This window comes from Oncorhynchus nerka, linkage group LG9a (assembly GCF_034236695.1).
Source record: "Oncorhynchus nerka isolate Pitt River linkage group LG9a, Oner_Uvic_2.0, whole genome shotgun sequence".
NCBI classification, from domain to species: Eukaryota; Metazoa; Chordata; class Actinopteri; order Salmoniformes; family Salmonidae; genus Oncorhynchus; species Oncorhynchus nerka.
In genome coordinates, this window is record NC_088404.1 from 8,083,714 (window position 1) to 8,097,586 (window position 13,873).

At 49.4% G+C, this 13,873-nt stretch overlaps 1 protein-coding gene across 1 annotated transcript in view; it reads right to left on the reverse strand.

The window, feature by feature from the left end:
* The window catches only part of LOC115124344 (tyrosine-protein kinase CSK-like), a 34,258-nt gene that overhangs the window by 15,084 nt on the left and 5,301 nt on the right, over window positions 1-13,873 (reverse strand). Inside the window, exon 4 of the mRNA XM_065022282.1 lies at window positions 13,434-13,653. Within this exon, the coding sequence (XP_064878354.1) occupies window positions 13,434-13,653 (220 nt within the window). The remainder of the gene's footprint in view (window positions 1-13,433; window positions 13,654-13,873) is intronic.

Here is a 13,873-nt window from a genome sequence, read left to right on the forward strand (position 1 = left end):
TTAGAAGGAAGGAAGAGAGAGAGGGGGGGTTAGAAGGAAGGAAGAGAGAGAGGGGGTTTAGAAGGAAGGAAGAGAGAGAGAGAGGGGGTTTAGAAGGAAGGAAGAGAGAGAGAGAGGGTGGTTTAGAAGTTAGGAAGGGAGAGAGGGTGGTTTAGAAGGAAGGAAGGAAGAGAGAGGGGGTGGTTTAGAAGGAAGGAAGAGAGAGAGGGGGTGGTTTAGAAGGAAGGAAAGAGAGAGGGTGGTTTAGAAGGAAGGAAGAGAGAGAGGGTGGTTTAGAAGGAAGGAAGAGAGAGAGGGGGTGGTTTAGAAGGAAGGAAGAGAGAGAGGGGGGGAAGGAAGAAAGAGAAGGAAGGAAGGAAGAGAGAGAGGGTGGTTTAGAAGGAAGGAAGAGAGAGAGAGGGTGGTTTAGAAGGAAGGAAGAGAGAGAGAGGGTGGTTTAGAAGGAAGGAAGGAAGAGAGAGAGGGTGGTTTAGAAGGAAGGAAGGAAGAGAGAGAGGGGGTTTAGAAGGAAGGAAGAGAGAGAGGGTGGTTTAGAAGGAAGGAAGAGAGAGAGGGTGGTTTAGAAGGAAGGAAGAGAGAGGGGGTTAGAAGGAAGGAAGAGAGAGAGGGGGGTTTAGAAGGAAGGAAGAGAGAGAGGGTGGTTTAGAAGGAAGGAAGAGAGAGAGAGGGGGTTTAGAAGGAAGGAAGAGAGAGAGAGAGGGTGGTTTAGAAGGAAGGAAGGAGAGAGGGTGGTTTAGAAGGAAGGAAGAGAGAGAGAGGGGGTTTAGAAGGAAGGAAGAGAGAGGGGGGGTTTAGAAGGAAGGAAGAGAGAGGGGGGTTTAGAAGGAAGGAAGAGAGAGAGAGGGTGGTTTAGAAGGAAGGAAGGAAGAGAGAGAGGGGGTTTAGAAGGAAGAAGAGAGAGAGAGAGGGTGGTTTAGAAGGAAGGAAGGAAGAGAGGGTGGTTTAGAAGGAAGGAAGGAAGAGAGAGAGGGTGGTTTAGAAGGAAGGAAGAGAGAGAGGGGTGGTTTAGAAGGAAGGAAGAGAGAGGGGGTTAGAAGGAAGGAAGAGAGAGGGGGGTTTAGAAGGAAGGAAGAGAGAGAGGGGGTTTAGAAGGAAGGAAGAGAGAGGGGGGGTTTAGAAGGAAGGAAGAGAGAGAGGGTGGTTTAGAAGGAAGGAAGGAAGAGAGAGAGGGTGGTTTAGAAGGAAGGAAAAGAGAGAGGGGGGGTTTAGAAGGAAGGAGAGAGAGGGGGTTTAGAAGGAAGGAAGAGAGAGGGGTTTAGAAGGAAGGAAGAGAGAGGGGGGTTTAGAAGGAAGGAAGAGAGGGGGTTTAGAAGGAAGGAAGAGAGAGGGGGTTTAGAAGGAAGGAAGAGAGAGAGGGGGTTTAGAAGGAAGGAAAGAGAGAGGGTGGTTTAGAAGGAAGGAAGGAAGGAAGAGAGAGAGGGTGGTTTAGAAGGAAGGAAGAGAGAGAGAGGGGGTTTAGAAGGAAGGTAGAAGAGAGGGGGGGTTTAGAAGGAAGGAAGAGAGAGAGAGGGTGGTTTAGAAGGAAGGAAGGAAGAGAGAGAGGGTGGTTTAGAAGGAAGGAAGAGAGAGAGAGGGGTGGTTTAGAAGGAAGGAAGAGAGAGAGGGGGGTTAGAAGGAAGGAAAGAGAGAGAGGGGTTTAGAAGGAAGGAAGAGAGAGGGGGTTTAGAAGGAAGGAAGAGAGAGAGAGGGGGTTTAGAAGGAAGGAAGAGAGAAGAGGGGGTTTAGAAGGAAGGAAGGAAGAGAGAGGGGGTTTAGAAGGAAGGAAGGAAGAGAGAGAGAGAGGGGGTTTAGAATGAAGGAAGAGAGAGAGAGGGTTTAGAAGGAATGAAGAGAGAGAGAGGGGTTTAGAAGGAATGAAGAGAGAGAGAGAGGGGGTTTAGAAGGAATGAAGAGAGAGAGAGAGGGGTTTAGAAGGAAGGAAGAGAGAGGGTGGTTTAGAAGGAAGGAGGAGAGAGAGAGGGTGGTTTAGAAGGAAGGAAGAGAGAGAGAGAGGGTGGTTTAGAAGGAAGGAAGGAAGAGAGAGAGGGTGGTTTAGAAGGAAGGAAGAGAGAGAGGGTGGTTTAGAAGGAAGGAAGGAAGAGAGAGAGGAGGGTGGTTTAAAGGAAGGAAGAGAGAGAGAGAGGGTGGTTTAGAAGGAAGGAAGAGAGAGAGGGGGTTAGAAGGAAGGAAGAGAGAGAGGGGGTTTAGAAGGAAGGAAGAGAGAGAGAGAGGGTGGTTTAGAAGGAAGGAAGAGAGAGAGAGAGGGTGGTTTAGAAGTTAGGAAGGGAGAGAGGGTGGTTTAGAAGGAAGGAAAGAGAGAGAGGGGGTTTAGAAGGAAGGAAGAGAGAGAGGGGGGTTTAGAAGGAAGGAAGAGAGAGAGAGGGTGGTTTAGAAGGAAGGAAGGAAGAGAGAGAGGGGGTTTAGAAGGAAGGAAGAGAGAGAGAGGGTGGTTTAGAAGGAAGGAAGGAAGAGAGGGTGGTTTAGAAGGAAGGAAGGAAGAGAGAGGGGTGGTTTAGAAGGAAGGAAGAGAGAGAGGGGGTGGTTTAGAAGGAAGGAAGAGAGAGAGAGAGGGGGGTTTAGAAGGAAGGAAGAGAGAGGGGGTTTAGAAGGAAGGAAAGAGAGGGGGTTTAGAAGGAAGAAGAGAGAGGGTGGTTTAGAAGGAAGGAAGGAAAGAGAGAGGGTGGTTTAGAAGGAAGGAAGAGAGAGAGGGGGGGTTTAGAAGGAAGGAAGAGAGGGGGTTTAGAAGGAAGAAGAGAGGGGGGTTTAGAAGGAAGGAAGAGAGAGAGGGGGTTTAGAAGGAAGGAAGAGAGGGGGTTTAGAAGGAAGGAAGAGAGAGGGGGTTTAGAAGGAAGGAAGAGAGAGGGGGTTTAGAAGGAAGGAAGAGAGAGAGGGTGGTTTAGAAGGAAGGAAGGAAGAGAGAGAGGGTGGTTTAGAAGGAAGGAAGAGAGAGAGAGGGGGGTTTAGAAGGAAGAGAGAGAGGGGGTTTAGAAGGAAGGAAGAGAGAGAGGGGGTTTAGAAGGAAGGAAGAGAGAGAGAGGGTGGTTTAGAAGGAAGGAAGGAAGAGAGAGAGGGTGGTTTAGAAGGAAGGAAGAGAGAGAGGGGGTGGTTTAGAAGGAAGGAAGAGAGAGAGAGGGGGTTTAGAAGGAAGGAAGAGAGAGAGGAAGAAGGAAGGAAGAGAGAGAGGGGGGTTTAGAAGGAAGGAGAGAGAGGGTGGTTTAGAAGGAAGGAAAGAGAGAGGGTGGTTTAGAAGGAAGGAAGGAAGAGAGAGGGGGGTTTAGAAGGAAGGAAGAGAGAGGGTGGTTTAGAAGGAAGGAAGAGAGAGAGGGTGGTTTAGAAGGAAGGAAGGAAGAGAGGGGTGGTTTAGAAGGAAGGAAGAGAGAGGGGTGGTTTAGAAGGAAGGAAGAGAGAGAGGGGGTTTAGAAGGAAGAAGAGAGAGGGGGGTTTAGAAGGAAGGAAGAGAGGGGTGGGGGGTTTAGAAGGAAGGAAGGAAGGAAGAGAGAGAGGGGGTTTAGAAGGAAGGAAGAAGGAAGAGAGAGAGGGGGTTTAGAAGGAAGGAAGGAAGGAAGAGAGAGGGGGTTTAGAAGGAAGGAAGAGAGAGAGAGGGTGGTTTAGAAGGAAGGAAGAGAGAGAGGGGGTTTAGAAGGAAGGAAGGAAGAGAGAGGGGGTTTAGAAGGAAGGAAGGAGAGAGAGAGAGGGGGTTTAGAATGAAGGAAGAGAGAGAGAGAGGGGGTTTAGAAGGAATGAAGAGAGAGAGAGGGGTTTAGAAGGAATGAAGAGAGAGAGAGAGGGGGTTTAGAAGGAAGGAAGAGAGAGAGGGTGGTTTAGAAGGAAGGACGGAAGAGAGAGAGGGTGGTTTAGAAGGAAGGAAGAGAGAGAGGGTGGTTTAGAAGGAAGGAAGGAAGAGAGAGAGGGTGGTTTAGAAGGAAGGAAGAGAGAGAGAGGGGGTTTAGAAGGAAGGAAGAGAGAGAGGGGGTTTAGAAGGAAGGAAGAAGAGAGAGGGGGGTTTAGAAGGAAGGAAGAGAGAGGGGGTTTAGAAGGAAGGAAGAGAGAGAGGGTGGTTTAGAAGGAAGGAAGGAAGAGAGAGAGGGTGGTTTAGAAGGAAGGAAGAGAGAGAGGGGGGTTTAGAAGGAAGGAAAGAGAGAGAGAGGGGGGTTTAGAAGGAAGGAAGAGAGAGAGGGGGTTTAGAAGGAAGGAAGAGAGAGAGGGGGTTTAGAAGGAAGGAAGAGAGGGGGTTTAGAAGGAAGGAAGAGAGAGAGAGAGGGGGGGTTTAGAAGGAAGGAAGAGAGAGAGGGGGTTTAGAAGGAAGGAAGAGAGAGAGGGTGGTTTAGAAGGAAGGAAGGAAGGAAGAGAGAGGGTGGTTTAGAAGGAAGGAAGAGAGAGAGAGGGGGGTTTAGAAGGAAGGAAAGAGAGAGAGGGGGGGTTTAGAGAGAGAGGGGGTTTAGAAGGAAGGAAGAGAGAGAGAGGGTGGTTTAGAAGGAAGGAAGGAAGAGAGAGAGGGTGGTTTAGAAGGAAGGAAAGAGAGAGAGGGGGTGGTTTAGAAGGAAGGAAGAGAGAGAGGGGGGTTAGAAGGAAGGAAGAGAGAGAGGGGGTTTAGAAGGAAGGAAGAGAGAGAGGGTGGTTTAGAAGGAAGGAAGAGAGAGAGGGTGGTTTAGAAGGAAGGAAGAGAGAGAGGGGTGGTTTAGAAGGAAGGAAGAGAGAGGGGGTTAGAAGGAAGGAAGAGAGAGAGGGGGTTTAGAAGGAAGGAAGAGAGAGAGGGGGTTTAGAAGGAAGGAAGAGAGAGAGGGTGGTTTAGAAGGAAGGAAGGAAGGAAGAGAGAGGGTGGTTTAGAAGGAAGGAAGAGAGAGAGAGGGGGTTTAGAAGGAAGGTAGAAGAGAGGGGGGTTTAGAAGGAAGGAAGAGAGAGAGAGGGTGGTTTAGAAGGAAGGAAGGAAGAGAGAGAGGGTGGTTTAGAAGGAAGGAAGAGAGAGAGAGGGTGGTTTAGAAGGAAGGAAGAGAGAGAGGGGGGGTTAGAAGGAAGGAAGAGAGAGAGGGGGGGTTTAGAAGGAAGGAAGAGAGAGAGGGTGGTTTAGAAGGAAGGAAGAGAGAGAGGGTGGTTTAGAAGGAAGGAAGAGAGAGAGGGGGTGGTTTAGAAGGAAGGAAGAGAGAGAGGGGGTTAGAAGGAAGGAAGAGAGAGAGGGGGGGTTTAGAAGGAAGGAAGAGAGAGAGGGTGGTTTAGAAGGAAGGAAGAGAGAGAGGGTGGTTTAGAAGGAAGGAAGAGAGAGAGGGTGGTTTAGAAGGAAGGAAGGAAGAGAGAGAGGGTGGTTTAGAAGGAAGGAAGGAAGAGAGAGAGGGGGTTTAGAAGGAAGGAAGAGAGAGGGGTGGTTTAGAAGGAAGGAAGAGAGAGAGGGTGGTTTAGAAGGAAGGAAGAGAGAGGGTGGTTTAGAAGGAAGGAAGAGAGAGAGGTGGTTTAGAAGGAAGGAAGAGAGAGAGGGGGTTTAGAAGGAAGGAAGAGAGAGGGGGGGTTTAGAAGGAAGGAAGGAAGAGAGAGAGGGGGTTTAGAAGGAAGGAAGGAAGAGAGAGAGGGTGGTTTAGAAGGAAGGAAGAGAGAGAGAGGGGGTTTAGAAGGAAGGAAGGAAGAGAGAGGGGGTTTAGAAGGAAGGAAGGAAGAGAGAGAGGGGTTTAGAAGGAATGAAGAGAGAGAGAGGGGTTTAGAAGGAATGAAGAGAGAGAGAGAGGGGGTTTAGAAGGAAGGAAAGAGAGAGAGGGTGGTTTAGAAGGAAGGACGGAAGAGAGAGAGGGTGGTTTAGAAGGAAGGAGAGAGAGAGAGGGTGGTTTAGAAGGAAGGAAGGAAGAGAGAGAGGGTGGTTTAGAAGGAAGGAAGAGAGAGAGAGAGAGGGTGGTTTAGAAGGAAGGAAGAAGAGAGAGAGGGTGGTTTAGAAGGAAGGAAGAGAGAGAGGGTGGTTTAGAAGGAAGGACGGAAGAGAGAGGGTGGTTTAGAAGGAAGGAAGGAAGGAGAGGGTGGTTTAGAAGGAAGGAAGGAAGAGAGAGAGGGTGGTTTAGAAGGAAGGAAAGAGAGAGAGAGGGTGGTTTAGAAGGAAGGAAGGAAGAGAGAGAGGGTGGTTTAGAAGGAAGGAAGGAGAGAGAGAGAGAGGGTGGTTTAAAGGAAGGAAGAGAGAGAGAGAGGGTGGTTTAGAAGGAAGGAAGAGAGAGAGAGGGGGGTTAGAAGGAAGGAAGAGAGAGAGGGGGTTTAGAAGGAAGGAAGAGAGAGGGGGTGGTTTAGAAGGAAGGAAAGAGAGAGAGAGGGTGGTTTAGAAGTTAGGAAGGGAGAGAGGGTGGTTTAGAAGGAAGGAAGAGAGAGAGAGGGGGTTTAGAAGGAAGGAAGAGAGAGGGGGTTTAGAAGGAAGGAAGAGAGAGAGGGTGGTTTAGAAGGAAGGAAGGGAGAGAGAGGGGGTTTAGGAAGGAAGGAAGAGAGAGAGGGTGGTTTAGAAGGAAGGAAGGAAGAGAGAGGGGGTGGTTTAGAAGGAAGGAAGAGAGAGAGGGGTGGTTTAGAAGGAAGGAAGAGAGAGAGGGGGTTAGAAGGAAGGAAGAGAGAGAGGGGGTTTAGAAGGAAGGAAGAGAGAAGGAAGGAAGAGAGAGGGGGGTTTAGAAGGAAGGAAGGAAGAGAGAGAGGGGGTTTAGAAGGAAGGAAGAGAGAGAGGGTGGTTTAGAAGGAAGGAAGGAAGGAAGAGAGAGAGGGTGGTTTAGAAGGAAGGAAAGAGAGAGGGGGGTTTAGAAGGAAGGTAGAGAGAGGGGGTTTAGAAGGAAGGAAGAGAGAGAGAGGGTGGTTTAGAAGGAAGGAAGGAAGAGAGAGAGGGTGGTTTAGAAGGAAGGAAGAGAGAGAGGGGTGGTTTAGAAGGAAGGAAGAGAGAGAGGGGGTTAGAAGGAAGGAAGAGAGGGGGGTTTAGAAGGAAGGAAGAGAGAGAGGGTGGTTTAGAAGGAAGGAAGGGAAGGGTGGTTTAGAAGGAAGGAAGAGAGAGAGAGGGTGGTTTAGAAGGAAGGAAGGAGAGAGAGGGTGGTTTAGAAGGAAGGAAGGAAGAGAGAGAGGGGGTTTAGAAGGAAGGAAAGAGAGGGTGGTTTAGAAGGAAGGAAGAGAGAGAGGGTGGTTTAGAAGGAAGGAAGAGAGAGGGGGGTGGTTTAGAAGGAAGGAAGAGAGAGAGGTGGTTTAGAAGGAAGGAAGAGAGAGAGGGGGGGTTTAGAAGGAAGGAAGAGAGAGGGGGGGTTTAGAAGGAAGGAAGAGAGGGGGTTTAGAAGGAAGGAAGGAAGGAAGGAAGAGAGAGGGGGTTTAGAAGGAAGGAAGGAAGAGAGAGAGGGGGTTTAGAAGGAAGGAAGGAAGGAAGAGAGAGAGGGGGTTTAGAAGGAAGAGAGAGAAGGGTGGTTTAGAAGGAAGGAAGAGAGAGAGGGGTTTAGAAGGAAGGAAGGAAGAGAGAGGGGGTTTAGAAGGAAGGAAGGAAGAGAGAGAGAGAGGGGGTTTAGAATGAAGGAAGAGAGAGAGAGGGGTTTAGAAGGAATGAAAGAGAGAGAGAGGGGTTTAGAAGGAATGAAGAGAGAGAGAGAGGGGGTTTAGAAGGAAGGAAGAGAGAGAGGGTGGTTTAGAAGGAAGGACAGAAGAGAGAGAGGGTGGTTTAGAAGGAAGGAAGAGAGAGAGAGAGGGTGGTTTAGAAGGAAGGAAGGAAGAGAGAGGGTGGTTTAGAAGGAAGGAAGGAAGAGAGGGGGTTTAGAAGGAAGGAAGAGAGAGAGGGGGGTTTAGAAGGAAGGAAGAGAGAGAGGGGGTTTAGAAGGAAGGAAGAGAGAGAGGGTGGGGTTTAGAAGGAAGGAAGGAAGAGAGAGAGGGTGGTTTAGAAGGAAGGAAGGAAGAGAGAGGGGGGAAGGAAGGAAGAGAGAGGAGGGGGTTTAGAAGGAAGGTAAAGAGGGGGGGGTTTAGAAGGAAGGAAGAGAGAGTGGGGGGTTTAGAAGGAAGGAAGAGAGGAAGAAGAGAGAGGGGGGGTTTAGAAGGAAGGAAGAGAGAGGGGGTTTAGAAGGAAGGAAGAGAGAGAGGGTGGTTTAGAAGGAAGGAAGAAGGAAGAGAGAGAGGGTGGTTTAGAAGGAAGGAAGAGAGAGAGGGGGTTTAGAAGGAAGGTAAAGAGGGGGTTTAGAAGGAAGGAAGAGAGAGAGAGGGTGGTTTAGAAGGAAGGAAGGAAGAGAGAGAGGGTGGTTTAGAAGGAAGGAAGAGAGAGAGAGGGTGGTTTAGAAGGAAGGAAAGAGAGAGGGGGTTAGAAGGAAGGAAGAGAGAGAGGGGGTTTAGAAGGAAGGAAGAGAGAGAGGGTGGTTTAGAAGGAAGGAAGAGCGAGAGAGGGTGGTTTAGAAGGAAGGAAGGAGAGGGTGGTTTAGAAGGAAGGAAGAGAGAGGGTGGTTTAGAAGGAAGGAAGAGAGAGGGGTGGTTTAGAAGGAAGGAAGAGAGAGAGGGGGGTTAGAAGGAAGGAAGAGAGAGAGGGGGTTTAGAAGGAAGGAAGAGAGAGAGGGTGGTTTAGAAGGAAGGAAGAGAGAGAGGGTGGTTTAGAAGGAAGGAAAGAGAGAGGGTGGTTTAGAAGGAAGGAAGAGAGAGGGTGGTTTAGAAGGAAGGAAGAGAGAGAGGTGGTTTAGAAGGAAGGAAAAGAGAGAGGGGGTTTAGAAGGAAGGAAGAGAGAGGGGGTTTAGAAGGAAGGAAGAGAGGGGGTTTAGAAGGAAGGAAGGAAGGAAGAGAGAGAGGGGGTTTAGAAGGAAGGAAGGAAGAGAGAGAGGGGGTTTAGAAGGAAGGAAGGAAGAGAGAGAGGGGGTTTAGAAGGAAGGAAGAGAGAGAGAGGGTGGTTTAGAATGAAGGAAGAGAGAGAGAGGGGTTTAGAAGGAATGAAGAGAGAGAGAGGGGGGTTTAGAAGGAAGAAGAAGAGAGAGGGGGTTTAGAAGGAAGGAGGAAGAGAGAGAGGGTGGTTTAGAAGGAAGGACGGAAGAGAGAGAGGGTGGTTTAGAAGGAAGGAAGAGAGAGAGAGAGGGTGGTTTAGAAGGAAGGAAGGAGAGAGAGGGTGGTTTAGAAGGAAGGAAGAGAGAGAGAGAGGGTGGTTTAGAAGGAAGGAAGAGAGAGAGAGAGGGTGGTTTAGAAGGAAGGAGAAGAGAGAGAGGGTGGTTTAGAAGGAAGGAAGAGAGAGAGAGAGAGGGTGGTTTAGAAGGAAGGAAGGAAGAGAGAGAGGGTGGTTTAGAAGGAAGGAAGGAAGAGAGAGAGGGGGTTTAGAAGGAAGGAAGAGAGAGGGGGGTTTAGAAGGAAGGAAGAGAGAGGGGGTTTAGAAGGAAGGAAGAGAGAGAGGGGGTTTAGAAGGAAGGAAGAGAGAGAGGGTGGTTTAGAAGGAAGGAAGGAAGAGAGAGAGGGTGGTTTAGAAGGAAGGAAGAGAGAGAGGGGGGTTTAGAAGGAAGGAAGAGAGAGAGGGGGGGTTTAGAAGGAAGGAAGAGAGAGGGGGTTTAGAAGGAAGGAAGAGAAGAGAGGGGGGTTTAGAAGGAAGGAAGAGAGGGGGGTTTAGAAGGAAGGAAGAGAGAGAGGGGGTTTAGAAGGAAGGAAGAGAGAGAGGGGGTTTAGAAGGAAGGAAGAGAGAGAGGGTGGTTTAGAAGGAAGGAAGGAAGGAAGAGAGAGAGGGTGGTTTAGAAGGAAGGAAGAGAGAGAGAGGGGGTTTAGAAGGAAGGTAGAGAGAGAGGGGGTTTAGAAGGAAGGAAGAGAGAGAGAGGGTGGTTTAGAAGGAAGGAAGGAAGAGAGAGAGGGTGGTTTAGAAGGAAGGAAGAGAGAGAGGGGGTGGTTTAGAAGGAAGGAAGAGAGAGAGGGGGTTAGAAGGAAGGAAGAGAGAGAGGGGGTTTAGAAGGAAGGAAGAGAGAGAGGGTGGTTTAGAAGGAAGGAAGAGCGAGAGAGGGTGGTTTAGAAGGAAGGAAGAGAGAGAGGGTGGTTTAGAAGGAAGGAAAGAGAGGGGTGGTTTAGAAGGAAGGAAGAGAGAGAGGTGGTTTAGAAGGAAGGAAGAGAGAGAGGGGGTTTAGAAGGAAGGAAGAGAGAGGGGGGTTTAGAAGGAAGGAAGAGAGGGGGGGTTTAGAAGGAAGGAAGGAAGGAAGAGAGAGAGGGGGTTTAGAAGGAAGGAAGGAAGAGAGAGAGGGGGTTTAGAAGGAAGGAAGGAAGAGAGAGAGGGGGGTTTAGAAGGAAGGAAGAGAGAGAGAGGGTGGTTTAGAATGAAGGAAGAGAGAGAGAGGGGTTTAGAAGGAATGAAGAGAGAGAGAGGGGTTTAGAAGGAATGAAGAGAGAGAGAGAGGGGGGTTTAGAAGGAAGGAAGAGAGAGAGGGTGGTTTAGAAGGAAGGACGGAAGAGAGAGAGGGTGGTTTAGAAGGAAGGAAGAGAGAGAGAGAGGGTGGTTTAGAAGGAAGGAAGGAAGAGAGAGAGGGTGGTTTAGAAGGAAGGAAGAGAGAGAGAGAGGGTGGTTTAGAAGGAAGGAAGAGAGAGAGAGAGGGTGGTTTAGAAGGAAGGAAGGAAGAGAGAGAGGGTGGTTTAGAAGGAAGGAAGGAAGAGAGAGAGGGTGGTTTAGAAGGAAGGAAGAGAGAGAGAGAGGGTGGTTTAGAAGGAAGGAAGAGAGAGAGAGAGGGTGGTTTAGAAGGAAGGAAAGAGAGAGGGGGGTTAGAAGGAAGGAAGAGAGAGAGGGGGTTTAGAAGGAAGGAAGAGAGAGAGGGGGTGGTTTAGAAGGAAGGAAGAGAGAGAGGGTGGTTTAGAAGTTAGGAAGGGAGAGAGGGTGGTTTAGAAGGAAGGAAGAGAGAGAGGGGGGGTTAGAAGGAAGGAAGAGAGAGAGGGTGGTTTAGAAGGAAGGAAGAGAGAGAGAGAGGGGGTTTAGAAGGAAGGAAGAGAGAGAGGGGGTTTAGAAGGAAGGAAGGAAGAGAGAGGGTGGTTTAGAAGGAAGGAAGGAAGAGAGAGAGGGGGTTTAGAAGGAAGGAAGAGAGAGAGAGAGGGTGGTTTAGAAGGAAGGAAGGAAGAGAGAGAGGGTGGTTTAGAAGGAAGGAAGGAAGAGAGAGAGGGTGGTTTAGAAGGAAGGAAGAGAGAGGGGGTGGTTTAGAAGGAAGGAAGAGAGAGAGGGGGTTAGAAGGAAGGAAGAGAGAGAGGGGGTTTAGAAGGAAGGAAGAGAGAGGGGGGTTTAGAAGGAAGGAAGAGAGAGGGGGGTTTAGAAGGAAGGAAGAGAGAGAGGGTGGTTTAGAAGGAAGGAAGGAAGAGAGAGAGGGTGGTTTAGAAGGAAGGAAGAGAGAGAGGGGGTTTAGAAGGAAGGAAAGAGAGAGAGGGGGTTTAGAAGGAAGGAAGAGAGAGAGGGGGTTTAGAAGGAAGGAAGAGAGAGGGGGGTTTAGAAGGAAGGAAGAGAGGGGGTTTAGAAGGAAGGAAGAGAGAGGGGGTTTAGAAGGAAGGAAGAGAGAGAGGGGGTTTAGAAGGAAGGAAGAGAGAGAGGGTGGTTTAGAAGGAAGGAAGGAAGGAAGGAAGAGAGAGAGGGTGGTTTAGAAGGAAGGAAGAGAGAGAGGGGGTTTAGAAGGAAGGTAGAGAGAGAGGGGGTTTAGAAGGAAGGAAGAGAGAGAGAGGGTGGTTTAGAAGGAAGGAAGGAAGAGAGAGAGGGTGGTTTAGAAGGAAGGAAGGAAGAGAGAGAGGGGGGTTTAGAAGGAACGAAGGAAGAGAGAGAGGGTGGTTTAGAAGGAAGGAAGAGAGAGAGAGAGGGGGTTTAGAAGGAAGGAAGAGAGAGAGGGGGTGGTTTAGAAGGAAGGAAGAGAGAGAGAGGGGGTTTAGAAGGAAGGAAGGAAGAGAGAGAGGGTTGTTTAGAAGGAAGGAAGGAAGAGAGAGAGGGTTGTTTAGAAGGAAGGAAGAGAGAGAGAGAGGGTGGTTTAGAAGGAAGGAAGAGAGAGAGGGGGGGTTTAGAAGGAAGGAAGAGAGAGAGAGGGGGTTTAGAAGGAAGGAAAGAGAGAGAGGGGGGGTTTAGAAGGAAGGAAGGAAAAGAGAGAGGGGGTTTAGAAGGAAGGAAGAGAGAGAGAGAGGGTGGTTTAGAAGGAAGGAAGAGAGAGAGAGAGGGTGGTTTAGAAGGAAGGAAGGAAGAGAGAGAGGGTGGTTTAGAAGGAAGGAAGAGAGAGAGAGGGGGTTTAGAAGGAAGGAAAGAGAGAGAGAGGGTGGTTTAGAAGGAAGGAAGGAAGAGAGAGGGTGTTTTAGAAGGAAGGAAGGAAGAGAGAGAGGGTGGTTTAGAAGGAAGGAAGGAAGAGAGAGAGGGGGTTTAGAAGGAAGGAAGGAAGAGAGAGAGGGTGGTTTAGAAGGAAGGAAGAGAGAGAGAGGGGGTTTAGAAGGAAGGAAAGAGAGAGAGGGGGGTTTAGAAGGAAGGAAGAGAGAGAGGGGGTTTAGAAGGAAGGAAGGAAGAGAGAGAGGGTTGTTTAGAAGGAAGGAAGAGAGAGAGAGAGGGTGGTTTAGAAGGAAGGAAGAGAGAGAGGGGGTTAAGAAGGAAGGAAGAGAGAGAGAGGGGGTTTAGAAGGAAGGAAGAGAGAGAGAGGAGGGGGTTTAGAAGGAAGGAAGGAAGAGAGAGAGGGGGTTTAGAAGGAAGGAAGAGAGAGAGAGAGGGTGGTTTAGAAGGAAGGAAGGAAGAGAGAGAGGGTGGTTTAGAAGGAAGAGAGAGAGGGGGGGTTTAGAAGGAAGGAAGAGAGAGAGAGAGGGTGGTTTAGAAGGAAGGAAGAAGAGAGGGTGGTTTAGAAGGAAGGAAGGAAGAGAGAGAGGGGGGTTTAGAAGGAAGGAAGGAAGAGAGAGAGGGGGGGGTTTAGAAGGAAGGAAGGAAGAGAGAGAGGGTGGTTTAGAAGGAAGGAAGAGAGAGAGAGGGGGGTTTAGAAGGAAGGAAGAGAGAGAGAGAGGGTGGTTCAGAAGGAAGGAAGAGGGGTTTAGAAGGAAGGAACAGAGAGGGTGGTTTAGAAGGAAGGAACAGAGAGAGGATGGTTTAGAAGGAAGAGCCTGGTTTTGAAAGTGAAAGCCCGATCAGGTGTCTCCGGGGGAAATGATCTAGAACCTACCGCTAACAAATCGTTTCAGAGGCCAGAACACCTCACTAACAGCGAAACCATGTCTGTATAGTCAACAACGGTGCTCAGTGCTCACACACTCTGCTTGCAAAATAATAGACAGCTTTTTTGACCAAGTGGAAAGCTCATTGGTACCAGCTTGCTTTAGGAGCCAGGCCCTATTCCTTCCCTACATTTTTCCCTTGGCCCTTTGATGTTTACAGACCTGTAAGGTGGACGCAATATGGTGGAATCTCCACAACTACACTGTTTAAACCCATCTAGAATATTCAGATCTACTACAGTCAAAATGGTAAAGGGCCAAGGGGTCAGGGGTCAGGTTTAGGGGGTAGGGAGCGATTGTGTGGCTTATATATATATATATATATATGTCTTCCCCTGTACCTCCACCAGCTGCATGAGGTTCTCGAAGAACTCGTCCTCGTCGATGCTGAGCTGACCCTCCTTGTAGACGATACGGTAGTGCTCCACCTTGCCGTCACAGCTGACACACAGAGTGTAGTCTCCGGGGTAGTTGGTGCTCTCTCTGACCAGGAACAGGCCCGTCTCTGGGGGGATCAGGAGACTCTCTGCCTGCTCCCTGGTGATCTTACCATGGAACCATCTGGAAATGGGGGGCGGTCAACATTGTTGTCAACAGTTGTCACAAAGTGCTTTTCTTTTTACAACAAAGAGTCTCACACACACACTTCTCAGAACTGAAGTATGTGGCTAAATGTGGGAGATTGAAAGGAACCAACAGGAAACCAGACAGACAGACAGACAGACAGACAGACAGACAGACAGACAGACAGACAGACAGACAGACAGACAGACAGACAGAC